General features: G+C 41.2%; 2 pseudogenes and 2 gene segments (V, D, J or C); all 4 read left to right on the top strand.

Annotated features, from left to right (window-relative positions):
- Positions 1 to 624: 624 nt before the first annotated feature.
- On the top strand, positions 625 to 10,236 carry LOC104668604. The segment is given in 2 exon segments: positions 625 to 894; positions 9,836 to 10,236. Coding segments are annotated over 2 exon segments (447 nt in total).
- Positions 10,237 to 10,881: 645 nt separating this feature from the next.
- On the top strand, positions 10,882 to 11,648 carry LOC115897447 (annotated as a pseudogene).
- An 11,865-nt stretch (positions 11,649 to 23,513) lies between these two features.
- LOC104677077 lies at positions 23,514 to 24,071 on the top strand (annotated as a pseudogene).
- Positions 24,072 to 26,655: 2,584 nt separating this feature from the next.
- LOC104677076 lies at positions 26,656 to 27,463 on the top strand. The segment is given in 2 exon segments: positions 26,656 to 26,757; positions 26,841 to 27,463. Coding segments are annotated over 2 exon segments (690 nt in total).
- The last annotated feature ends 406 nt before the right edge of the window (positions 27,464 to 27,869 follow it).

The raw sequence follows: 27,869 nt of genomic DNA, 5'->3' as shown, positions 1-27,869 counted from the left end.
TTTCTTTACAATTGTTAGGTAATCACAACAGTGCATACACGTTACAGCATGTTCTCATTACAGAGAAGAGGTTCTGCAAACCTCACTAGCTGCGACCCCTGTGTGCTGGGCTTGGTTCAGGGAGCAGTCAGGTCCGGCAGTGAGAAGCACAGGCCCAGATACCCAGGCTCACTCTGACCAAATGTGAGCTCTGGGGACATTGTACAACCCCTCTGTGCTTTTGCTGGGAATTTCTCATCTGTAACATGGAAATGACGTTGCTGCCACATACCATGTTTCCTCTACATATGTAAAAATAAAAGATGATTGGCGCTAACTTAATATACACAGTTTATGTAGATCGATTATATCTCAATACAACTGTTTTAAAATAGAAATTACAAAATTATAAGTTTCATAGGTTTTAATATTTTATCACAGAACAAACTTTCAATAAGAAACCACAGTTTCCAAATGCTACCAATATCACAAATCTCCCCCAGGACACTCCTCATGCTCTGAGCCCCACTGTCTCCTCAGGCTTCTCACCCCAGAGCTTGCTGTATAGTGGGAGACATGCAAATAGAGTCCTCTGTCTGCTGATGAAAACCAGCCCAGCCCCGACCCTGCAGCTCTGGGGAGGAGACCCAGCCCCGACCCTGCAGCTCTGGGGAGGAGCCCAGCCCCGACCCTGCAGCTCTGGGGAGGAGCCCAGCCCCGACCCTGCAGCTCTGGGGAGGAGGCCAGCCCCGACCCTGCAGCTCTGGGGAGGAGCCCAGCCCTGACCCTGCAGCTCTGGGGAGGAGCCCAGCCCTGGCATTTTCAGCTGTTTTCATTTGGTGATCAGGACGGAACACAGAGGACGCACCATGGAGTTTGGGCCGAGCTGGCTTTTTCTTGTTGCTATTTTAAAAGGTAATTCATTGAGAACTATTGAAATTGAGTGTGAGTGGATAAGAGTGAGATAAACAGTGGATACATGTGGAAGTTTCTGACCGGGGTTTCTTCTTGTTTGCAGGTGTCCAGTGTGAGGTGCAGCTGGTGGAGTCTCGGGGAGGCTTGGTCCAGCCTGAGGGGTCCCTGTAACTCTCCTGTGCAGTCTCTGGATTCACCTTCAGTGCCTACTACGTGGACTGGGTCCGCCAGGCTCCAGGAAAGGGGCTGGAGTGGGTCTCACGTATTAGTAGTGGCAGTGGTGGTAGTACATACTACCCAGACTCTGTCAAGGGCCGATTCACCATCTCCAGAGACAATTCCAAGAACACGCTGTATCTGCAAATGAACAGCCTGAGAGCTGAGGACACGGCTGTCTATTACTGTGCGAAACACACAGTGAGGGGAAGTCAGTGTGAGCCCAGACACAAACCTCCCTGCAGAAACGTTCAGGGGAAATCAGCGGCAGGGGGCGCTCAGGACGCACTGATCAGAGTCAACCCCAGAGGCAGGTGCTATAGAGGCTGATTTCCTGTCAGGATGTGGGACCTTATCTTCTCCTCACGGTTTCTCTAGTGAACCTCTTTACGTTTATAATTCTGTGCTTCCTAATGTCATCTCTACATATTTTTAAAAATATCATTTTAATATGAGGACCCATTCTCACATGCACCAAATGCAGATTGACGTTTACTGAGATGAAAAGGCCTCAACTACGGCCACCAAGTTCAGAGTCCTAAGGAAGCTCAGGGGTGCCTGGTGAGTTGTCTCCAATCAGACCCAGTACAGAAACCTCAGGGAGATTCCTGGACTGGAACAGTGTTTAGGGATTCTGATCGCAGCCAACAGAGAGGCTGGGCCAGGGTCAGTGTCATGTAGAAGCTCACAGGTTTCACACCTGACCCTTCTCCTGACACTATATCCAATCAGCCTCAGCACTGACCTGGTGCTCCTTTGGCTCCCTATCCATGTTATTTCTTTAGAGGGTTTGTTCTTCATTTTTATTTGCTTTCCCTGCTTCCTGAAAAAGAAACAGATGGTCTCTGTGGTCTACCTTCCAGGGCTCAAGGCATTTTCTTGGAGCTCAGGTGGGGCTCAGGCTGTGGCTCCTGCAGCCACATGGGAGAGGCTGATGGGACTTCCTTCCCTCCCCATCTGCTCAGGACCCTCCACTGTGTTGTGTGTAGATTCATCTGCGAATGCAGTTGGCCGATAATAGTGAAGGGGATAAACTTATTTTATCAAAATGGGATGAGGATGTGGAATTAACCCTGTTCAAGCCGTCAGAGTCATCTGCTTCAGAAGTAGTGTTAGAAAGAGCTTGGGAAATTCATCAGAATCAAGATGGAGCCACTTGTGTTAAAACCCTAACGAATGAAGCTGGGGAAGGCCATGAAGGAGGGTTCTAGCACACATGTTCCTGATAACAAGAACTATTATAGACTCTGCACCGCCACAACCTTGCACAAAAGCCATTGCAACCTTAAAAGAATTACTTCTCCAAGTATATCTGCCCAGCAACTGCTTGTTCAACCTTACACTGATGTTACCCGTTATTGATCCTTCTAGCCCAGGATAATTGTCTCAAAACAGCTGATGTAACCCTCCTCATTTTTTCTTAATTCTTTATCTTCCTTTACCAACCTGAATGCACCCATACATATTTCCATTGCAATACACATCCTAGAATAAATATTATTACATTTTAGAGTCTCTGTCTGTTTTTCAGGGTTGACAAGCTACAGGTGGACATGCCACATTTCTGTGAGACGTAGAGGATGACAGATTTTGGAGATGTCTAGGAATATCCAATGTCCATAAGATCATCTATAAATAAGTGCAGGCTGGAAGTCCCAGAGAGAGGTGAAGCTGCCGAATTACCATGGAATTTAATTTTATCCAGTTCTGCTCCGATGGAATCTGGCCCACTCATTTTATCACTGACAATCTACCTAACCTAGAGTCAACTGATGACAGTTTTAATAACATCTATTAAGTAAATTCAGAACCATATATATATATATTTGAGATGGAGTCTCACTCTGTCACCCACCCTGGACTTCAATTGCACGATCTCAGCTCATTGCAACCTCTACCTCCCGGGTTCAAGCAACTCTCTTGCCTCAGCCTCCAGAGTAGCTGGGACTACAGGCACCTGCCACCACATCTGGCTAATTTTTGTATTTTTAGTGGAGACGGGGTTTCACCATATTGGTCAGGCTTGTCTCAAACTCCTGACCTCAGATGATCCACCCAACTCAGCCTTTCAAAGTGCTGGGATTACAGGTGTCAGCAACTGCACCAGGATAACACCACATATATTAATTTGGGATTGAATAACCACAAAGTCTACCCTAATCGAGTGTACCATAAAACTTTCCATTACCCAGAGGGAAGAATCTTTGACATGAGATCTAAGTTCGTAATTTTTTAAGGTGTAAAACTGACCATTTTAAAATCAGACGATTATGATTTTGCTAATAAGTTGTAGAAGTTGCATGTATATTGTGGATATTAACACTTTTTCAGATGCATGACTTACAATTATATTCCCATTCTGTCGGTTGGAATTTTTTCCATGCTTTGCAGCATCTTTTTGTTGTGATGTAGTTCCACTTGTTCAATTCTGCTTTTGTTGTCTGTGACTTTAATTTGAAATACAGGAAATCATTCTTATTATTTTCTGGGTAGGGGAAATTTTACAATTGCAAGCCATACATTTAACAATCTATCCCATTTAGACTTGATTTTTGTGTTTATTCTAAACTAAAATTCTTAATTCTTTGCATGTGTAGATCCAGTTTTTCCAACATCCTCTTAGAGAGAGACTATGATTTATCCATTGTGTATTGTGGGTTGTCATGCTGAAAATCAGTTTGCCATCGATGTATCAGTTTATTTCTGATCTCTTTCTATATATTATTGCCAATACAGTCCTGTTTTTATTTATGTATCAAAATGTGCATATTTTGTCAATTTCAACGTGCTGTTCAGAACCTGTGCATGCCAACAACTGTGTTTCTCAGTGTACTCTTGGACTTGTGAAGCCCTCACAGACCCTCTCCCTCATCTGTGCAATCTCTGTATTCTCCATCACAACCAGTGCTTCCTGCTGGGTCTGGATCCATCAGCTGCCAGGGAAGAAACTGGACAGGATCTGGTGCACAGCTCATGAGGGAGTGCACAACCTAACCCACTCCTCAAGAGGAGTCCAGACACCATCTCCAGATCCACATGCAAAAAAACAGTTTTTCCTACAGCTGAGCAACCTGAACAACAAGTACACAGTCATGAATTCTTACTAAAAAAACACAGTGAGGGGAAATCATTGTGAGCCCAGACACAAACCTCCTGGCAGGGGAGCTCAGGAGCAACAGGAGATGCTCATGACACTAGGAGGCACTCAGGACACACATCAAGGAAGGTGCAATTGTAGGGAAAAGGTGCTGGAGATGGGATTTGGCATCACCATTATATTTCACCACTGGACACCTAGTTTATTCTCATGTATGTGATTCTTTGTATTATTAGAAAGTGACATTTATATAAATATATAACCATATGTAGGTGCATCAAGTCGTCCTCTCCATCTTATGTGGACCTTTTCCCTTAAGACTCTGAGTCCCTGTACTTATTTGAGCACCTCATAAATTACAGTCAGTTATGTACAATCTCTTTCTTTTCTTTCTCCCTTCTTCTCTCCTACTCTCTCAGTCACAATCTCACACACACACAGAATTCTACAACTTCGATTACCTGACATGCTGAAAACCATAGATTAAAGTGCAGGTTTCCCAGCTTACCAGCTGTTCGTACTGTTGTAAGAATAAGAACATTGTGTTTCTCAGCTATGTACTTTTCTAAGATAATACCACTTTAAAAAAAAAAAAATAGCCAGATAGTGAAAGCAATCCAAATATCAATCAGCAGCTTAATTAATAAACACACTGTGGTAAATTCATTCACCGGAAAAAACACCTATTGTTACAATAAGGTACTGCTGACCACACTCAAAAGTAAGGGTAAATTCACAAGTACATATGATGAGTAAAATAAGACAAACACATACAAGTCCATACATACTATTCAACTTTTATGAACTCTATTATATGAAAACCAATCTAATGTTACATAAAGAAAACCAGTAGTTGACTCTGGACGTAGTGTGAGAAGGGGAGGTTTGGAAGCAGGAAATATAGGAAAACAAAAGGAAATGTTGAGTACAGTTGAGTTTTTTTCTATGTTGAGAAAGGTAATGGTTATGTCACTATTACTCAAATTGTACACATTATGTGAGGGCCACTATTTGCTATTTTCACCTCATTAAACTATTACAAATTTAAACACCTAGAATATGGTAGAAAATGAGTTAGAGAAGAATGAAATATAGAAGATATTAAAAAAGAAAATCACAGAACAATGGCATAAGAACTTCACTCATCAAACTGAATAAATTTTAAATTTCTCAACACAGAATTAAAGATTTCATTAAATATATAAGAGAAATCAACAACTCCAGAATACACACATGAATAAACCCTAAGTCTACCTATATTCTTAGGGAAACACTAGAATACAACAAAATAATGTCACGATTCCATTACATAACAGGGGTAAACAAACCGTACCAGGCATGCCAGCTCTCTTCTGGAGCTGGGTCAGGGAACAGGTGTATCCTGTGGTTAGGAGCAGTGGCACCAAGCTCACAGCATCAGTTCTAGTTGACACCATAAATAGGCCAAGAGATCACAACTAAAATGCAGTATGGATGTCATATCTGTGGGTGCCGCACACTCTCCCATGTGAGTATGGAAAGGTTAATTACCTCTTGGAGTGTCTGCCAAGAGTAGTGCTGGTCTCTCAGGAATGTCCAAAATGGCTTGGTCGAGCAAGTAAGGAGACTAGCTCAGGGTTCCTATAGTGGCTTGGTGGTGGAGGCAGAGTGAGGGTTCTCACTCACAGAAAGGAGTTTGTGGGGTGTGAACCTCCAAATGGCTTCAAATAGGGAATTCCTGTGATTCATCACTAGATTTACCTCGTGTGGGAAAGAAAAGAGATGAGGGAAGAATGAGCGTTAAGTTATGAGCAGTCAGACATCAGAACAATAGTCTGATGACTTATTCTATGTAGAAACTATAAAAATCATGAATAAAAAAGATCAGTCCAATATGGGTGGACAACAACCAGGTCTACACAAAATGAGAAGACTGATTTTAAGAATAAGGAAATAATAATGAAAAGGAGGAGGAAAATGTGGACAAAGAGGTGAAAGGCACGGGGCAGGGGATTAGACAAGCGTTGTGTTCCAATGAATTTTATGGAGAATTTTCACTCTCTAAGATCATCCGCCTATTCTGAATGTCTTAGATGAGATGCCTGTTCCAAAACATCAGAAGCACCAGAGGATTTCTGAGGATTCTCAGTTTAATATCTTCTATTTGAGTAGCCTTACAATAGTGTACAATTCTTGCCTATTACTATTACAATTAGAAATAGGGTCTTACTCTTTCACACAGGTTGGAGTGCAGTTCACTGTTACCTTGAACTTCCGGCCCAAACAATCCTTCTGTTTCAGCCTCTTGACTATGTAGGACTAGAGGGGTGCATCACCAAACCCAGCTGATTTTTTAAAAAAGTTCTTTCATAGAAATGGGATCTCTCTATGTTGCCCAGGCTGGTCTCAAACTCCTAGTCTCATATGATTCTCCTTCTTCTGTTTGGCTTCTCAAAGTAGTGGAATTAAAGGCATGATCCACCACATCTGGTCTGAACTGATTATTTAGTTGCAAAATATCAACCCAAGAATACTCCCTGAATTTTTTTCTGCAGTATTTTGGTTAATAGTGCCTGATAATATTTATTCCAATATGATTCAACAGTAGATTTTTTTCCTGATGTTTCTTCTAATGGACATAATTTCATGGTTGAAGATCACAAAACACTGTTAAAAGATGACATGAAAGGCAACATTAAACTTTTGGTGATTAGAGTATAAAACAAAAATTACTTTCAATATTGTGTAACACATGCATGCAATAGGACAAAGGGGAGCAATGAGGGCAAAATTTCTAAACGTATGAATCTTCCAGCTCCCGGGTCATAGGACAGTAACTGATGTGTCCTGAGGGAGGGACCCTGATGCCATATGCTAGTGGGATAACTCTTGGCCAGGAGAGTTTACATATTTTATTAAGGTTTTATAATTTTTTATTTAAAGATGCCAATTTATCAACATATCCAGAATATTGTGATTGGGATTGATTCTGTATGATATGAACAATGGTGATGCCTTCCATGTTTAGATAATATTACACACCAGCTTAAGATTGAGTGTTTGATGTAATGATGCACCCGAACATTATTCCAGTTTTCATACCAGTGTTTCATTTTTCTCTTTATTTTCATTTGGTTTCAAATTCATATGTCAGGTCTCTAACGTATAGGAATTCATTTAAAAGTGTCTTTTCTTGTTGTCTATTTTGATGGGGCTTCCAGAAGATTCAAAAACTTCCTCTGCCTGCAGCACATTTTAGAATTCTGCGCTACTGTAGAACATCTGTATTTAATCCTGGTCTTTGGTTAATTTACAAGCTCTACTAAGTGCAATAACTTCTGCCTTCTGAGCTGATTTACATCAGGTAGGGGACTATATCCTAAATGAAAATTTGTATTAGTGATATAAATTATTATTTCATAACCACTACTTTTATTATTTAAGCGTTATTCATTAAGAAACAAGTTCATTCAAGTGTTTTATTTACTGACAATTTCTCAATTGGTGAAGGGCACTAGACTATAGGGTCCATATTCCTGGGTCCGTATTCCTAGGATGGCATCATGACCCTGAGTCTGGGCATGACCTTGCCAGTATTTCTCACCCTCCGCCAGATGAGATGCTGGTCTGTGTGTTCTTGCCCCTTCCCCTGGGGTAGTGTCCTCCTGCTTTCCCCAGGTGCTCCCTCTCACAGCTCCAGTGTTCTCCACTGACACCACCACCTTCCAGTTCTGCTTCCCTGCCCTACAGACTAAGGCTGTCATTCCATAATACAGAGAGAGGAGCTGCTTCTCAGTGGACCTTGGGTGGGGACCTCTGTTCCCATCTCAACTCCTGAGGGGCTGAAACAGTGTCCCTAGGATTCTGGTTTCAGTGGTTTGCCTTGGCAGAGCAAATTCTTAGTTCTGTAGTGGAAATAAAGGAATTGGATCTGAATACATTTTAGAATTGTGGGCTCTTCTTTTCTCCCAGACACTTCGAGAAAGGATTTTTATGACTGTCCCCTTCTCCAGGGAAAGGGTTTCCAGATGATAGGTTAGCTTTTAATACGTGGTTCCTTAAAATTTCACACTACAGAACACTTACCACACTCAATTTCAAGTAATCCAATATATATTTGTACTTTTTTATTGGAGTAGCCTATATTTCATATTCCAGACTCTTCCATACGTAATTTCAAACCCTGGCTTTGTTAATCACTACGAGAACTTACTTCTCCCTAAACTTGAGATTTATTGTTGGTTTTGAAACTGTAATTATCTAAAGTATTAAAGAAAATTTGCAAAGTTCCATCTTCCATGTTTATCTGTTATTGTTGATGCAGTCCTAAACATAAGACAAATATATTCATTTTCTATATACATTTCCAAACTTGGTAGTAGATTTTTTAAGACCCAGAATGATAAAAAAAATTCAAATATTGTTCAGCTGCTTAATAAAAAAAAGTTAGGGTAAATTTGTTTGCTAGAATACTACCCAGCATTTATAATAAGTAAATGTCTGATATAGATAACTACAAGGTAAAATATGTAATTATTTACGCTAACTAAAATAAGCCAAACAAGAATATATACTATGATATTTCATTTTTTAAAGTTCTGATGAATTAAATTGAATCTGCAGCAATGTAAAGATCAGTAGTTGTCAGGGAAATGGGTAGAAGAAAGAAAGGGAAAAGGAGGAAGAATATAGAAGAACAAAAGGAAATGTTGAGAATTTTCTTGTCCACCTTGATAACGATGATGGTTACATCATGTTTATCAACTACACATTTTAAACATGTGAAAGTTTATTATCTCTGAACTAAAACTTGTAAAATTCATTACAAGGAACAAATGGAAACAGACAAAGAAGGAGTGACAGAATGACAGAAAAAATGTATATTAAATTTCAGAAATACTTAAGAATTTATTTGCCTGAACCCTAGTTCTCACCATATTTTTAGGTGAATGCTAGAATGCAGCAAAATCACACATGTTCTCAATACAGGAAATGGGTTCCACAAACCACACTAGGCACGTCCACCTCTGTCCTGGAGCTGGTTCAGGGAGTAATTGGGGCCAGTGATGAGGAGCACAGGCCCAGATACCAGGGTTTACCCATCCCAGATATCAGCTCTTAAACACATACTGAGCATCTCTACATAGAGAAACCACTGGTTCTGATAAAACACAATTTACACAAGTATGTAAAAATAAAATAGGGTGATCATTTCAAAGTGTTTATCACAGCATAATTTTATAATGAGACAGCATATTTTCCAAATACCATCATTGTCACCAAACTTCTGCAAGGGACAGTCATCTCATCTGGGAACCATCTTCTCCTCAGGCATCCCACCCCAGTGCTTGCTTTATAGTAGGAGACATGCAAATACCACCCTCCCTCTGCTGATGAAAACCAGCCCAGCCCTGATTCTGCAGCTCTGGGAGAGAAGCCCCAGCCTGGGATTCCCAGGAGTTTCCACTTGGTGATCAGCACTCAACACAGACCACCAGCCATGGAATTTTGGCTGAGCTTGGTTTTCCCTGTAGCTGTTTTGAAAGGTAATTCATGGAGAACTAGAGATAGTGAGTGTGAGTGGACATGAGTGAGAGAAACAGTGGATATGTGTGGCAGTTTCTGACCTTGGTGTCTCTGTGTTTGCAGGTGTCCAGTGTGAGGTGCAGCTGGTGGAGTCTGGGGGAGGCTTGGTACAGCCTGGGGGGTCCCTAAGACTCTCCTGTGCAGCCTCTGGATTCACCTTCAGTGACCACTACCTGAGCTGGGTCCGCCAGGCTCCAGGAAAGGGGCTGGAATGGGTAAGTTTCATGAGAAACAATGCTAATGGTGGGAGAACAGAATATGCCGCGTCTGTGAAAGGCAGATGCACCATCTCAAGAGATGATTCCAAAAGCATCACCAGTCTGCAAATGAGCAGCCTGAAAACGGAGGACACGGCCGTGTATTACTGTGCCAGAGACACAGTGAGGGGAGGTCAGTGTGAGCCCAGACGCAAACCTCCCTGCAGGGACGCGCGGATCCCCCAAGGGGCGTTCGGGACCCACTGAGGACGGGACAGGTCCCAGGAGCCGGTGCAGGGAGAGGTTTCCTTTCTCATTAGCTGGAGAAGTCAGGTTTGTGTTTGCAGGACTCTGGAGAATTCTAGGCTGTGACATTTTATTACTTGTATTTATTATGAATTTATTATGGTTAGTATTTAAATGTTAGTAATTTTTAAAACAAAATATATATATTTAAGTATACACCTTCATGAAATAACCATTTCTAATTTTTTGCACCGATTCTTCCAGAGTTTTATTAACATCTGTTGACATCAGCAGCTACAAAGTTATAGGGACACAAATTTATAACCATAGAAAGATGTACAGGCCGGACACAGTGGCTCAGGGATATAATTTCAGCACCTTGGAAGGCCTAGGTGGGCAGATCACATGAGGCCAGGAGTTGGAGACCAGCCTGAGCAACACAGTGAAACTCTGTCTCTACTAAAAATACAAAAAGTAGCCGGGCGTGTTAGCACGTGGCTTTAATCCCAGCTACTTGGTAGGCTGAAGCAGGAGAATCACTTGAACCCGGAATGCATAGATTGCAGTGACCCAAGATGGCGCCACTGCACTCCAGCCTGAGCGACAGAGCAAGATTCCATCTCAAAAAATAAAAATAAACAAATAAAAACAAAGAAAAATGTATAAATGCACAGACCTACGCATAATGTGTAGGAATTAATAATAAACATTACAATAAAATAATTCTAAAAATATGTCCTAAAGAATCAAACTTAATGATGAGCTTAAATGTAAAATATTAGAGTATTTCATTATTGATTTTGTTTATTTTTAATTGTTTACATCAATTGATTTATATTTGTTCATTTAACTACTGTTAACGAATGGTCATTTCAAATGTGGTTGTCACAATAAATAAGAATTTCAGGTGACGAATGATAATTATCTTAATCATTTCTTAATAACTTTAGTTATTCCATATTGTATTCACAAATCATAACATTACTTCTTACCTTGTAAATATAAGGCGCTGCAGGAGTCGGCGGCCAGCGCGGAGCAGAGGAAGAGGCCGTGACATCCACAGAGAGAAGGAGAAGAACACGCAGCTGAGGAGGAGGATGGAGGAGCTGGAGGCCGAGCTCCGAGAAAAGGAGGCAGAGCTGGAAGATCTCCGAACACAAAGAGAACTCGCCCCTCAGCTCAGGTCAGAGCGCGACTGTGTCTCTGAGAAGATGGAGGCGGCAGAGAGAGGATCAAAACCTAGAAGACAAAGCGCGTTCCCTAAAAACGGACGCTGAGGAGAGCCAATCCCGACAGCGCCACCTGGAGGTGGAGGTGAAGAGCTTCCTGGAGGTGCTGGACCGGAAGATCCACGACCGGCCTGACTTCCGCCCAGGCCTCCTCAGCTGGGCACAGACAACCAGGGCTGGCCCAGGGCCGGGCCCTGCCTGTGAGTCCCAAGCGTGTGTGTGAGACCAGATGGCGCTAGGACGTTCCCTGTGTGCGTTGCTTCTGTAAATGCAGGCGCAGTTTGTCGTGTCTCCAAACCAGTTGTTCCGCCCACTCACTCCTTTCCGGAACAGGAATCTCCTCTCACTTCTCCGGCCTTGTGAGGGTGTGGACAACTGGAAGATTCTGACTCAGGAATCCAGAACCAGGTCTACCTTCAACATTTATGCAGTCAGGTCAGGGATGTTTATATCTTTCATAAGGGAGGTTGCAACCATATGAACTGAACAAAAATTTTTTCTAATCCAAATACTGATACTCTTTTCACCAAGCCACTGGGGTCCTTTTATCAAATACCATTCAGAATGTTTGAATGTCCACCAGGCGCCAACCCCGGAGGGAGCAGAGAGAGAACAACATTCCTCTCCGTCAACATCGAGAGGCTTTAAAACAACTGTTTAGTGAAGACTTACTGAGAAATGGAAAACAGGTTTCTGGTGGCTGCATTTTCTGGCCTGGGAATTGCCTCCATCCCCGATCCTGCCCCCTGCCCCCCAGTTTGTGTGGTTGCGACAATGTTCCTTTTTCGGTTTTAATTTCTGAGCAGATGATTGTGGTGTAGGAACAGCACACATGAGGGTGTCTAGCACATGCCTGGCACAAAGTAGGCACTTAATAAATATTTGTGCAGCTCATGCCTGTAATCCTAGTGCGTTGGGAGATTGAGGCAGGCAGATCACCTACCTGAAAATAATTATTTTTTTCAAGGCCCCACTCAAAACCAGGATATTATTAGAGGTGTAATAATTGGGCCAATATTGAAAATACATTCAATTTAGTTCATGTGATCTCAAATATCTTTTTAAAAAGTTGTTCTGTTGTAATAGAACACAAAATATTAGTAATTTACACTAATGACACAGGTTACAATATTGTGTATATAATTTAGTGTCATTTGATTGGAAAAAATACATGTTCCTCATGTTTTGACTATTTTTTCCTTCCCTTTGAAATGTATGCTTATAAATATATTAAGTTTCAGATGTTACCGTTATCTTTTTGATTTCTGGGATTTAATTTTAGTAGGTATACTCAAATGCATTTTATTAATTCACATAACAATGTTCATAATTTGGAGAGGTTTTAGTGTTAATTTTATTGTTTGCTGAATTTCAAACTATTCTACTTTTTCTGTTGTTTTTATGAGATAAATTTTATACATAAGAAAAAATGCATAGATCTGAAATATGTCGCAAGAGAGTTTCTGGCAAATGTGAATACCCTTGTCCCCAGCACCTAAGGCAGCCTGAAGAGGAAGTCCATCCCCACAACACACGTCTTTCTCTGTGCCTGCGGTCAAATCCTGCATGGGGAAATGTTTCAATTTCTGACTCTATAGATCTATTGTTCCCTGCTTTGAACTTTATATTAATGGAATCAAACATTATAGACATTTTATTGGTAAGGAACTTCTTTGCTATCTTTGAGGTTAATTCGTGATATTTAATGTATAAAATTACATCAACATATTGACGCTTATTCAATTAATGGACTGACTCTGATATGAAAACTCAAAATGTTCATGTACATATGGAGAGAGAGAGAGAGAGGAGAGAGATTTTTCATCTGAGTCAGCCCATTAAGTAAATAAATGACAATATTTTGATTGATATTTGTTTCCAGTTTATGAATATTATAAGCAGAGCTGTTACATATATCTTAGTGTAAGTTTTACTACGTTCTTTTCATTTTTATTGAGAAAATGTGAAGTATATGTTTCTTTATTCTCAGAGTAAGTTTATTTTTTTTCAGTTGTATTGAGGTGTAATTGAAATATTTTAATAATGTATATGTTTGGGGTACACCGCTTGATGTTTTGATATTATATTAGCCCATTCTCATGTTGCTATGAAGAAATGCCCGAGACTGAGTAATTTGAAAAAACAAAAATGTTTAATTGGCTCACAGTTCTACAGGCTGTACAGGAGATGCAGTGGCTTCTCCTTTTGGGGAGACTCAGGAAAGTTAGAATCATGGCAGAAGACAAAGGGTAGTAGGCACATCACATGGCCAGAGCAGAAGCCACAGGAAGTGATAGGGGGTGTCTACACACTGTTAGAAAACCAGATCTTGTGAGAACTCACGCACTGTTGTGAGAACAGTACCAGGAGTTGATTCTAAACCATTCATGAAAGACCCACACCGTGACCCAGTGATCACCCACCAGATCTCACCTTCACAATTGAGAATTATAATACAACATGAGATTTGGGACAGGACACAGATCCAAACCATATCCAATGTAATTGTAAAATGCTCATCATACTCAAGGTAATTTGTATATCCATCATGTCACAGAGGTACCGCTTTACTTTTTTAAAATGTACTATGGGTGTGAGTGTATGTGTCTGATGAGAATACCTAAGATCTACGCTTTTAGCAAAAATTATTTTACAGCACAGTATTAAATACAGGAACATTGCTGTATGTTAGATCTCCAGAACTCATTCACCCTGCACAACTGAAACTGTGTACCCTTTGACCAACATCACCCGATTTCCCTCTCCTCCCAGGTCTGGGACCCACTATTTTGCTCTCTGCTTTCAAGAGCTTGAATATTTTAGATCCCACACGTAAATGAGATCATGCAGTGTTTGTCTTTCTGCATCTGGCTTATTCCACTTAACATCATGTCCTCCAGGCCCATCCGTGTTGTTGCAAATGTCAGAATTTCCTTCTTTTCAAAGCCAAATAAAATTCAGTTTTATGTGTACACATTTTTGTATACATTCATCCATTTATAGTCATTAAATTATTTTACAAATCTACACTATCACTAATAATCTTGCAACAAACATGTCTTTGGCAAAATAATTTTATTCCCTTTGAATATATAACAAAAAGTGGGATCACCAGATTATATGACAGCTTTATTTTCAACTTATCGAGTAACCAATCCTACCACAGCATATTCCCTTTTCCCCACATTCTTGCCAACATGTGTCGTCTATTACATTTCTGATAATAGCCATATTAACTGGTGTGAGGTGATATCACATTGTGCTTTTTATTTGAATTCCTCTGATAATTAGGAATGTTGAGAACCTTTTTGTTTTCTATTTGCCATGCATGTATCTTCTGAAAAAAATTATCCAGGTTTTTGCCCTTTTTTATCAGGTCATTTGTTATTTCCTATTGAGTTGTATGTGTCATTTATACATTTGGGTAGAACTTCTTGTCAGATACATAATTGCACATAGTTTTTCCTGTGCTTTGTTATTAAATTCAAAGAAATCAGTTCCAAATTAATGGCAGGAAAAATTTTTTTTTCCTCCGTGTCATTTATAAGTTTATGGCTTCAGGTATTATGTCCATTGTTAGTTGATTTTTATATGGAGTTAGAGAAGGCCTAATTTTATTTCTTATGCATATGGATGCCCAGTTTTCACACCATTATTGAAAAGACCGTCCTTTCTCTACTGTGTGCTCTTGGCACACAAAATCAGGAAGAGACATAATGACTAAAGAAAATGGATGAATATTCTTGATGAACATAGACCTAAAAATCCTCAACAAAATACTATCAAATGGAATCCAGAAGCACTTTAAAATGTGATACATCATGGTCAAGTGAGCTTTACCCCTGGGATGCAAAGCTCATTCAATACCACAGTAACTGTGATTCACAATGTAATCAGAATAAAAGCAAAAACCATATTAGTATGTCAATGGTTGCTGAGAAAGCTTTTGATGGGATCCAACATCCACTCATGATAAAAACCCTCAACAGACTAGACATCAATGCATCATATGTCAGCATAATAATAGCCATCTATGACAAACCCACAGTCAACCTCATACTAAATGAGCCAATTCATACACTTGTCTTTATAAATTACCCAGTCTTAGGTGTTTCTTTATAGTGTGAGAATGGACTAATACAGCATCAAAATAGGAAAGGAAGTCAATCCATCCATCTTCACTGATGATATAATTCTATAACTAGAAAATCCTAAAAACTCTGCCAAAATAATTCTAGAATAAACTACTTTAGTAAAGTGTCAGGATACAAAATCGATGGACAAAAATTGCCAGCCTTTCTATATGCCAACCACATCCAAGCTGAGAGTATAATCAAGAACACAATCCTATCCAACTTACAATATCCATGAAGAAAAGGAAATGCCTGGGAATACAGATAACAAACAAGGTGAAAGATCCCTACAAGGAGAACTACAAAACACAGCAGAAATAAGTCATAAATGACACAAATAAATGGGAAAACATCTCATGCTCATGGACTGGAAGAATCAGTATTGTAAAAATTGTCATACTGCCCAAAGGAATTCACAGATTCAATGCTATTTACATAAAACTATCATCATTCTTCACAGAATTAGAACTAAATCTATTCTAAAATTTATATGGAACCACAAAAGACCTTAAATAGCCGAAGCAATCCTAAGCAAAAAGAACAATGCCAGAGGTGTCATAATACTGACCTTAAACTACACCATAACGTCTTGCTAACAAAAGCAGCTTGGTACTGGTACGAGAGCAGACACGCAGGAAAAGAAAATTGATCAACATACAAAACAGAAATAAAGTTGCACACCTACAACCATTTGATCTTTGACAATGCTGACAAAAAGAAGCAATGGGGGAAAATCTCTGTATTCAGTAAATGGTGCTGGGACAACTGGATTCTGACAAGTATGCAGAATGCAAGAGTGAAGGAGGCTGTGCAGCTTCTACCTAGATTTCAGATGTGTAGAGAGCCCTGCATACCCAGGAAGAAGCCTGCTGACAGGAGTGGATCCACCACAGAAAGCCTCTACTAGAGCAGTGCCAAAAATGGGGAAAGATGGAGTTGGAGCCCCCATTCAGAGTCCCCACTAGGGCACTTCATAGTAAAGTTGTGGGAATGTGGCCACAACCCTCAAGACCCCAGAATGGTAGAGCTGTGGGCAGCTTGCACCCTCAGCCTAGAAAAGCTTCCAGCACTTGATTCTCTCTCCTGAAGGCAGCCCCATGGTCTGTACCCAGCAAAGTTGTAGGGATGGGATGCCTGAGGTTTTGGGGGCCCACACCTTATTCCGGTGTGCCATGGTTGAAGTACATAAAGTCAAGAGAGATTATTTTGTAGCTTTAGGATTTAATATCTGCAGTGCTGGGTTTTATATGTGTGGGGCCTGTTGGTTGTTCCTTTGTCCAATTTATCCCTTTGGAATTGGAATTATTTACCCAATGCCTGCATCATCATTGCACCTTGGAAGTAAACAACTTTTATTTTTTAAATTTGATTACAGCTGGAGGGAAATTGCCTTAAGACTCAGATGAAGGGGAACATCACGCACTGGGGCCTATTATGGGGAGTGGGGAGGAGGGAGGGATTGCACTGGGGAGTTATACATGATATAAATGATGAATTGATGGGTGCTGATGAGTCGATGGGTGCAGCACACCAACATGGCATAAGTATACATATGTAACAAACCTGCACGTTATGCACATGTACCCTAGAACTTAAAGTATAATTAAAAAAAAAAAAAAGACTCAGATGAGACTTTGGACATTTGAGTTGGAGGTTGATCCAGTTAAGATTTTGGGAACTATTGATAAAAGGTGATTATATTTTGCAATGTAAGAAGAATATGAGAACTTTGGGTCCGAGAGTGAGATTATATCATTTAGAGGTTTTCCCCTCCCCATATCATGGTGAAATGTGACCCACAATGTTGGAGGTAGGGCCAACTGGGAGGTTTTGGGTCATGGGGAGATTTTTCAGGACTGGCTTGGCATCCATCCCACAGTAATTAGTGAATTCTTGCTGTATTACCTACTGTGAGATCTGGTTGTTCAAAAGAGTCTGGCAACCCTCCTACACTCTCATATCCCCCCTCCTCACCATATGACATAGCCCTCTTCCCCTTTGCTTCCAGCATGACTGTAAGCTTCCTGAGGCCCTCACAAAAAGCAGATGCTGGTGCCATGCTTCTCACACAGCCTGCAGATCTGTAAGTCAAATAAGGCTCTTGTCTTTGTAAAGCACTTGGCCTCAGATATTAATTTATAGCAATGTAAAGTAGATTAATGCACTGCCCAAAGCAATATACAGAGTCCATGCAATTTCTATCAAGTAACTAATATAATTGATTACTTATTTTTAAACATCCTAAAATTCATATTGAACCAAAAAAAAAAAAGGAGTCTGAATAGCAAAAGCAATCCTAACCAAAAAGAACAAAGCTGGAAGTATCACATTCCTTGACTTTGAACTACACAACACAAATATAATAAGAAAGGCAGCATGGTAGTGGTAGAAAAAAATCAAGAGCCCAAACATATAGCCAAATATCTACAACCAACAGTTCTTTGACAAAACTGACAAAATATACACTGGAGAAACAACCCTCTATTCAATAAGTGGTGCTGGGAGAATTAGGTAACCTTATGTAGAAGAATAACATGAGACTTCTATATCATCATAGACACCAATTAACTAAATATGTTAATTGTTGAAATTTATAAACTCAAAATATAAAAATACTTGAAGAAAATCTAAAAAAATTCCTCTGGACATTGGCCTAAGCAAATAAAATATGACTAACACTTCAAAAGCAAATGCAATGAAAACAAAATTAGAGAAACAGGATTAATTGAACCAAAGATCATCTGCACATCAAAAGAAATAACCAACATGGTGAACAGACAACCTGTGAATGGTAAAAAAAAGTTTGCAATTTATTCATCAAAGGGCTAGTATATAGAATCTACAAGTAACTCAAATAAGTCAACTAGAAATAACAACTTCATTAAAGAGTGAGCAAAAAACAGATGTTTCTCAAAAGAAGACACAGAAGTGGCCAACACAAATAAGAAAACATACTCAGCATCATCAATCATCTGATAAATGTAAACTACAAACAAAATTATATAGCATCTTCTACCAGTCAGAATGGCTGTTATTATAAATAATAAACAGCAGGCGTTTGCAGAGAATCATAGAAAAATAATGCTTTTTATGTGCTTGATGAGAATACAAATTTGTACAACCTCTATGAAAACCAATACAGAAGTTTCTCAAAGAACTAAAATTAGAATTACCATTCAACCCTGTAATCCCTCCCAGTGGGTACATTCCTCCCAAAAGGAAATTTTTATATCAGAAAAAGTCACCTACATTCCTATTTTTATTGCAACACTATTTTCAATAGAAAAGTCACGTAATCTCTCTAAGTGTCAATCAGTGGAAGATTAGATAGATAAAACATGATAGATGTAAATCATGGAATGCTATGCAGCCATAAAAAATGAAATTGTGTCTTTCACAGCAACATGGATAGAACTGAAGGACATTATCCTAAATAAAATAACTCCAAAAAATTATCTCTTATAATTGGAAGGTAAACAATGGGTACACATGTATGTAGATAAAAACAGTAGACACTGGGGACTGCAAAAGAGGGCAAGGTGAGAGGAAACTGAGGATTAAAAAGTTACCTACTGGCTCCAGTGTTCACTATTGGGTGATATTTGCACCAGAAGCACAAATCTCATCTCTATGAAATATATTCATGTTAAAAAAATGCACATGTCCACCTTGATTCTATAAAAATAAAAACAGAACTAAAACACAAACAGAATTGTTAGACTGATAGCTAGATTTATTAGCAAACAAGAAAAATGCAAAGGAGCAGTTCTTTGTTTTGGAACCTTTTCTCACTGTCTGTTCCTATAAGAAATTGTAGACTATTATCCTATATTCATTTCTGAAGCACTAGCATTAGCCATTTCTCAAAGAAATTCTGGTTCCTTTTTCTTTCTTTTATTATTTATTTATTTATTTATTTTTGAGACAGAGTCCAGGCTTACTGCAATGTCCACCTCCCAGGTTCTAGCGATTATCCTGTCTCAGCCTCCCAGGTAGCTGGGATTACATTGGAATTACAGACATGCAACACCACACCTGGTTAATTTTTGTATTTTTAGTAGAGGCGAGGTTTTACTATGTCGGCCAGCCTGGTCTCGAACTCCTGGCCTCAAATGATCTGCCTGCTTCAGCCCGCGAAAGTGTTGGAATTATGGGAATTACTAATTTGAAAATGAATCCAACTTCCAGGAGAAATGAAAATTCCTTTGCGGTGAAGGGGGTGAAGATTGGAGATATGGTTGAACACTGAGGTTGTCATATACATATCTACACTCAATAGGAAATGATGAAATCAAGTGAGGGTCTAGAATGAATTCGCTTGAAACAACAGCATATTCTCAAAGGCACCTAGTGCTCCATCACAAGGGTGATGAACTTTTGAAACCAGTAAAATGTGAGAGCACAGGAAGTGATAAAGTTATCACGTTTACATGAAGTTTGTTTAATGTGCCAAGGGCTTGTACAGATTAGTCACACACAAATATACACAATGTATTTCTGCATACATAGATGTCTAGAGAATAATCCTCTTAGGGAAAATTCTTCAGTTTACAGAAATCTGTGTAAGTTGTGGATCTCATGGGGAAGTGTCTCTTTATGAGTACTGGTCTGTTTTTCAAGTATGGAAAGATTATCTCTGTTGGAGTAGGCTTCTGTGTGGATTTCTTTCTCTCTCTCTCTCTCTCTCTCTCTCTCTCTCTCTCTCTCTCTCTCTCTTTCTTTCTTTCTTTCTTTTTTTGAGACGGAGTCTCGCTCTGTCACCCAGGCTGGAGTGCAGTGGCCGGATCTCAGCTCGCTGCAAGCTCCGCCTCCTGGGTTCCCGCCATTCTCCTGCCTCAGCCTCCTGAGTAGCTGGACTACAGGCGCCCGCCCCCACGCCGGGCTAATTTTTTGTATTTTTTAGTAGAGACGGGGTTTCACCTGGGTTAGCCAGGATGGTCTCGATCTCCTGACCTCGTGATCCGCCCGTCTCGGCCTCCCAAAGTGCTGGGATTACAGGCTTGAGCCACCGCGCATTGTGTGGATTTCTTAATTGCTTCTTGAGTTGTAACAAATGAACCCCAAAAAATGACTAACCGGATTTTCATGGCTGTGTTGATAAAAATTTCTTATAAGCTTTCTGTCAATTATTTGAGACTAGTTTTCCTGATTTTTTGCTTCAATAGATTACATGTTCACAAGATCTCAGGAAACCACCTCTCAGGTGCTTTATTTTAAAAGACTAGCTTCCTAGGAAGAGAAGCTTCTGACTAACCATGATGAGCTCATTTCATCTGCAAACCATCAAGTTTGAGACCTCATTGTCAAGAATCATGAAAATTTTAACTCCAATGTACTAAAAATCATGAATCTTGAAATCTTGAATTTAATATTGATTGGCATTGACAAAAATGGTTCATTCTTGAGTGCGTCCTATGTTGCTGGCTCAGCATATCAGTGAACTGAGAATCCTCCCTTAGCTCCCTCTGTCTGTAGCACTGAGTGGATTGACAATCTTCAGAGTCATCCATGAAGGAGAGTTCTGAGGTTCGTGGGATTCTTGTAGACATTCAGGGGAGCAAAAGAAAGAAACAGAATTGAGGGCTGCCCAGCCATTTCCACATCACTAGGAATAATTACCATCTAAGTATAAAGGTCTACATATTCAGAAAACCCTGCATGACAGGCTGATGTAAAAAATTTCAATCCCACAGAGGCTCCACAGCAACCCTTACAGTTCCTTCAGGGAAGAAATAATCTCCAAGTTGTGAGTCAGTAAAGATGCTCTGAGCTACAGTAAAAAATTGGATTGGGCCCAGATTTGTCTGAGTTCAATGTGATTATTATACTCAGCTGCTGGTCCCATATGGCCTGAATATGGATAATTTAAATGAGCCTGGCTGTGTGATTTGTTATATGAAAATCTGAACTAAATAAACATAAAGAGCATGTGTGGACTAGCATGAGGGTGAGAGATCCTGGGGGCCCCACCCCCCGTACTCTTATCTCCCTTTCCTCCAGGAACCTTCAGGTTCTCAGGGTGAGAATCCACCTAGATCCCTGCATGGCTCTATTACCATAATCATGGAGACCATCATAATCAGAGACCAAAATCTCTGATAAATACACCCGGACCTTGTTCCGACATACAAATAAGGGAAGGACATTTTTAGATCCTTATGTACGGGCGAAAGGCAAATCTATCCCCATTACAAGCCCATACCAGCAACCTACATTTATCATGAAAATGGGTAAAAGTAGCCAATAGGGGTATATTTAAGAAAATTTTCCTGTGATGTTCCAGCCAGAAAAGAGCAAAAATCAGCTTCCCACCTGGAGACTTCTTGTATAGGGCACAGGCCAGAGAAAGAAGAGACCACAGCATTAAAATTCAACTGTAAAAACATGTAATACTTCTGAGTTCCACACATTACGTCTCACCAGTTTAGTCTTTATGGATTAAATATGAGAGTGTGGCAATGCACAAACTCTATCTGAGGAGGAATATAGGAGAAAAAAGGTTAAGGAAAATAGAGCAATTTGAAGCTTCTGACAACAGCAACTTGAGCACCAAGGAAATGATTTCACCCTCATTGGCTCAAATTTACTTCTCATGGGGCATCTGCAGGGGTTCCCAAGTGAGACCAGGTGAATCCAATGTGCACGCACTTCCCGGCTGTCCACTTGTATTCTGCTTTCTTTACTTCTCTTTGCAGAAAGTAGACACATACTCAGCCTTAGTGAGAGTGTGGGAAGTGATTTGGATACCAGAAAAAAAGGGCAAACATGGGATCCGTTCATGTAAAATGTAAAAATTAGCCACAGTGTGTGTGTGTGTGTGTGTGTGTGTGTGTGTGTGTGTGTGTCTTGAATAGAGTTGGAGTGGGCTTCTATCCACATGCACCTGCAACCTGCAAGTATCCTCAGGTGCAATAATCAACTGTAGGACCCTAAAGGAAATAAGATTCTCCCCCAAACCTCTGAAGAGTTTTTGGATCCACCATGTGTCCAATGATTCAGTGCCTTTTGAGCTCCAGGAAAGGGCTCCCTGGTGATGCATGGGATCTTTTCCTGGAGTCTCTGTAGAGTTCACTGGGTTTCCTAAGGACAATTCACTATTTCAAAAGATGGTGAGAGAAGCATGTGGTGTCCCTAAAGGAGAATTCTGAGCCAGGGCACAACCACTTTATACTGAGTTGGATACGCTGGTAGAAATATACTCTGTCAGCTCAGATAGAAACCTCCTTGCATGGTGGGGGCTGGGCTGCAGGGGGCGCTAAGGATACACCCAGAGCAGGCTCCCGCCCTAGAGCAGGTGCGCAGGAGACTGGGGAGAGGTTCCTCCCAGGGCCTGGGACTTCCTTTAAAAATATCTAAAATAAGTATTTCGCACAGACTGCTGAAGTTTGTATAAATATATTTTCAATTGTGAGCATTTATCAAACCGGATGTTTGAGAACCACTTTTACAATGTGGATTTCAAACTCTGCTGGATATCTTAGCAGTAAGCAGCTGGAGGTCAGGAAGAGATCCTTTTTTATGAATAAGTGCAAGTTTTGGAGCAACACACGTTCCCAAATAACTCGTTCACACAGTAAGGTCTACAAATGGTTCAAGTTGCCCTGAGATATTCAAATGTGGGTTCAAAGTGAAGTGCGTGTCGTCGGGGAGCTTGTTCCCCTGTGGGGGAAGCTCTGTCGACACAGGGTTCAGGGATGTGTAGGGAATGCATGGCCTCTAACAGGATTACGGCTTGAACCCTCACCTTCTACAATTGTGTCGTCCATGTCTCATGTATTTGCTCTTTCTCACACTGGATCAGGAATTGGGCTATTAAATAGCATCCTTCATGAATATGCAAATAACTGAGGTGAATATAGTATCTCTGTGCCCTGAGAGCATCACCCAACAACCACACCCCTCCTTGGGAGAATCTTCTAGTGCACAGTTCCTCCCCATGGACTGGACCTGGAGGCTCCTCTTCTTGGTGGCAGCAGCAACAGGTAAGGGGCTCCCCAGTCCCCGGGCTGAGGAGGAAACCAGGCCAGTCGTGTGAGACTCACCCACTCATGTCTCCTCTCCACAGGTGCCCACTCCCGGTGCAGCTGGTGCAATCTGGGCCTGAGGTGAAGCAACCTGGGGCCACAGTGAAGGTCTCCCGCAAGGCTTCTGGTTATACCTTCACCTCCTATGGTATGAATTGGGTATGACAGGCCCCTGGACAGGGCCTTGAGTGGATGGGATGGATCATCACCTACACTGGGAGCCCAACGTATGCCCAGGGCTTCACAGGATGGTTTGTCTTCTCCATGGACACCTCTGTCAGCACGGCGTATCTTCAGATCAGCAGCCTAAAGGCTGAGGACACTGGCCGAGTATTACGGTGCGAATTACACAGTGTGAAAACTCACATCCCGAGAGTTTCAGAAACCCTAAGGAAGGAGGCAGCTGTGCTGAGCTGAGGCAGTGGTACAGCAGTTTTCTTAACTTCCATATTATCTCATTTTGCATTGAGTTCCACTTTTATATCAGCCAAGAATATGGGATAGAGGGGCGCTCCTAAGACATCGTTAACTTGCCCATTTTGATGGGTTTTCCAGAAGACGTGAGAAGCCACTTTGTTTGCAAAGCATCCCAAAGCCATGCCCTGCTCTAGAAACACGTGCACCCGTTTCCTGGCCTTTGGTTAACTGACAAGCTCTCATCAGTGCACCTGGACTAATTTCACATCAGGTAGAAAAATGTGCTGTAAAGCAAGGTTAACGTTGTAATAGCAATTCCTACTTAATAACCTACTTAACAACATCGTAGTCGTGTGATCCATCAAATAATTACGTTAATTGAAGGTTCTCAATGGGAGTTTCTAATAAATATAAGGGATATATAGAAGTTCCCCTAATTAAAATTAAACAATTGTGAAGACAACCTCAATGTTCAGCCATATTTCCACCCTTCACACCCTTTACCACAAAGGAAGTTTCATCTCTCCTGGAAGCTGGGCTCATTTTCAAATTAGTTATTTTTTATTTTAATATCTCAAGATTATTGTATGTGATATTTTAGCAGAAAGTGAATTATGGGAACTTGAACTAACCAACTGAAAATACATTCACAATTAATTAATCAAGATGCCAGAATGTGATGGGCTCCAGGCATTTTAAATTCAACAGGCTTTGTAACTAGGCTTTAAATTTTACACATCTTCCTGTTATCTTCACGGCACAGTCAACTCCCATTATGTAAGAAATCATGAGTGCATTCCCAAGGGTCATGCACAGTTATAAAAATAGACATGATGAGGTGAGAAGTTGATTGTTTAAATTCCCCTCTGAAGAAGCAGCATCAACCCAATGAACCACTCTCTTCCCTCTGCGACTAGAGCTATGTCACAGACCACATGGACCTAAATCCTTGATGGAGATAACATGACTACATAAATTGGACTGATCGCTTTTATGCTATAAAATTAATAGGTGACTCTGCACTCCATCCTGGGCAACAGAACAAGTCTTGTCTGTAAAATACAAAAGAAAGATAAATTAATAGATACTGACTGACATTTCAGATATTATTTTCATAAACCTAATTTAATCATACCCACATTGTTACCTACATCTTCATTGAAAAGTTCCTAGTTATGTTGAGTTCCATCAACACTCCACGTGTTCAAATCGGGACATCCAAGAGAGTCTGGAGGATAAAACAATGAGGACAGTGAAACTGGTGTATATTCAGCACCTCTTAACTCAGGAGGACTCCGTACACCCTGGAACAGTCTGCTTTTCTGAATGGCTCACAATGACTCCGGCTCACTCTCCATTGTCCTCAAACATCTGGCCCCTTTTTGCCCTAAGTTCACTCTCTGCTCCTAGTCTATGCTCTGACGTATTTGCAGAGGTGAAAATGAGCTGTCAGACAGAACTTACTTCTCAACTCAACATGAAATTTACTGTTTCATTTAATGACCACTCTTTCCATAATAGTTGATTTCTTTTGGCCTGTTTATTACTGGTGATTTTCAAGGGAATCTCACTTGAATCTTTACTCTTTTGCATTTTGTCTCCATGACAATGTTGGGAAGTTTTTCCTCTAGCATTATAACATGATCCAGCCACCTGACACATATGTGGCAAAAAATACCTACAAATTCAGAAGTTCTTTGGTTTCTCAGCGGAAGAGAAAGTCTTTCAGAGACAGATGGATCTGAATTGGTAAATATGTGGGTACAAATTCTGGACTTGAGTGTCATTGTCCAGCCATGTTTCACAGGTATGACCTGTCAGGGAAGAACCAGAGTTCCTTGTTCTCTCAGAGAGAAGGGCTTACAGAGCTCCTCTCTGATTCCTAGGAAAGGTAATTTCACTAATCTTGGTGATGAGACTGTCCTTCAGTGCTGATGTACTATAGCGTTTTTATCTGAAGTTGTCACTGCTATCCCCAGTGTACATCTTTTCACACAGAAGTGTTTAGAGGTCAGGGCACATTCTCAGGGTCACACATTGAGAAGGATGGAGATATATCCCACTACCTTCTCCTGAGATCTCACACAGAATCTCAAATTTCAAAAGTTCTCAGAAGGGCAGTTCTCAGGTGCTGTTTAAAAATAACGCACTTCCTGGGACAGGTAGCGTCCCTCTAACCATGATGGATGTTCTGAACTACAGTACACATTGCGTGGATCCAGGTTTGTCTCAATTCACTGTGATTATTACACTCAGCTGTTGTTTCAATGTGTCTGAAGAAGTAAATGACAATTTAGATGACCTGGGTGTGTGGTTGGTTTTATATGAATCTTTAAGGGTAGAACAGTTGACCCTATTCCAAAATCTGTCCCTGATCCATGATCACACTCGTCTCCCAGGCCAGCTCCTTCAGCACATTTCCTACCTGGAAGAAGAGGAATCTGGGTTTGGTGAGGGGAGGCCCCAGGAAGAGAACTGAGTTCTCAGAGGGCACAGCCAACATCCTCCTCCAAGGGTGAACCCAAAAGACTGGGGCCTCCCTCATCCCTTTTCACCTCTCCATACAAAGGCACCACCCACATGCAAATCCTAACTTAGGCACCTACAGGAAACGACTACACATTTCCTTAAATTCCGGGTCCTGCTCACATGGGAAATGCTTTCTGAGAGTCATGGACCTCCTGTGCAAGAACATGAAGCACCTGTGGTTCTTCCTCCTCCTGGTGGCAGCTCCCAGATGTGAGTATCTTGGGGATGCAGATATGACGATATGGGAGGCTGTCTCTGATCCCAGGGCTCACTGTGGGTCTCTCTGTTCACAGGGGTCCTGTCCCAGGTGCAGCTACAACAGTGGGGCGAAGGACTGGTGAAGCCTTCGGAGACCCTGTCCCTCACCTGCGCTGTCTCTGGTGGCTCCATCAGCAGTTACTGGTGGAGCTGGATCCGCCAGCCCCCAGGGAAGGGACTGGAGTGGATTGGGGAGATCAATGGTAATGGTGGGAGCACCAACTACAACCCGTCCCTCAAGAGTCGAGTCACCATTTCAATAGACACGTCCAAGAACCAGTTCTCCCTGAAGCTGAGCTCTGTGACCGCCGCGGACACGGCCGTGTATTACTGTACGAGAGACACAGTGAGGGGAGGTGAGTGTGAGCCCAGACACAAACCTCCCTGCAGGGAGGCGGAGGGGGCGGGCGCAGGTGCCGCTCAGGACCAGCAGGGGGCGCGCGGGGCCCACAGAGCAGGAGGCCGGGTCAGGAGCAGGTGCAGGGAGGCCGGGGCTTCCTCATCTGCTCAGTGCTCTCCCTCCTCACCAGCACCTCAGCTATCCCCAGGGCTCCTCTTTCTTTATTATCTGTGGTTCTGCTTCCAAACATCGTTGTGCCAGGCAAGAAAGGAGGAAGACAATTTTTCTGCTTACTGCTTCGGTTTCACCAATTACTAGGAACTTTCCTACAAGTTCATGCATGACTCATAAATCCTGCATGACTCATAATGGTAAAAATATATATATATATGGATTCTCACCATCTCTTGATTTGTGTCATCAATCAAATGGTGCCCTATTTGAAATTCATTTACTGAAACCTTAAATCCAATGGATCTATACTGGGATTTTAATGATGTAACCTCTCACTTTTCACGTGCACCCAGAGAAGAGGCCATGTGGAGACATAGTGCATTAGAAGGTGGCCCTCCACAAGCCAGGAAGAAGCCACACTAAGAACCAATTTTGCCAGCTCCTTGATCTTCGACATTCAGACTGCAGAATTGTAAGAACATCAGTATTTGTTGTTTAAGCCACCCACTCCTGTTATCTTTTATGAAGACCCAAACTGACTAATACCACG

The sequence above is a fragment of the Rhinopithecus roxellana genome, chromosome 5 (assembly GCF_007565055.1).
Source record: "Rhinopithecus roxellana isolate Shanxi Qingling chromosome 5, ASM756505v1, whole genome shotgun sequence".
Taxonomy (NCBI): domain Eukaryota; kingdom Metazoa; phylum Chordata; class Mammalia; order Primates; family Cercopithecidae; genus Rhinopithecus; species Rhinopithecus roxellana.
Note: the sequence above shows the minus strand (reverse complement) of the source record. Positions and strands in the feature narration are given on the sequence as shown.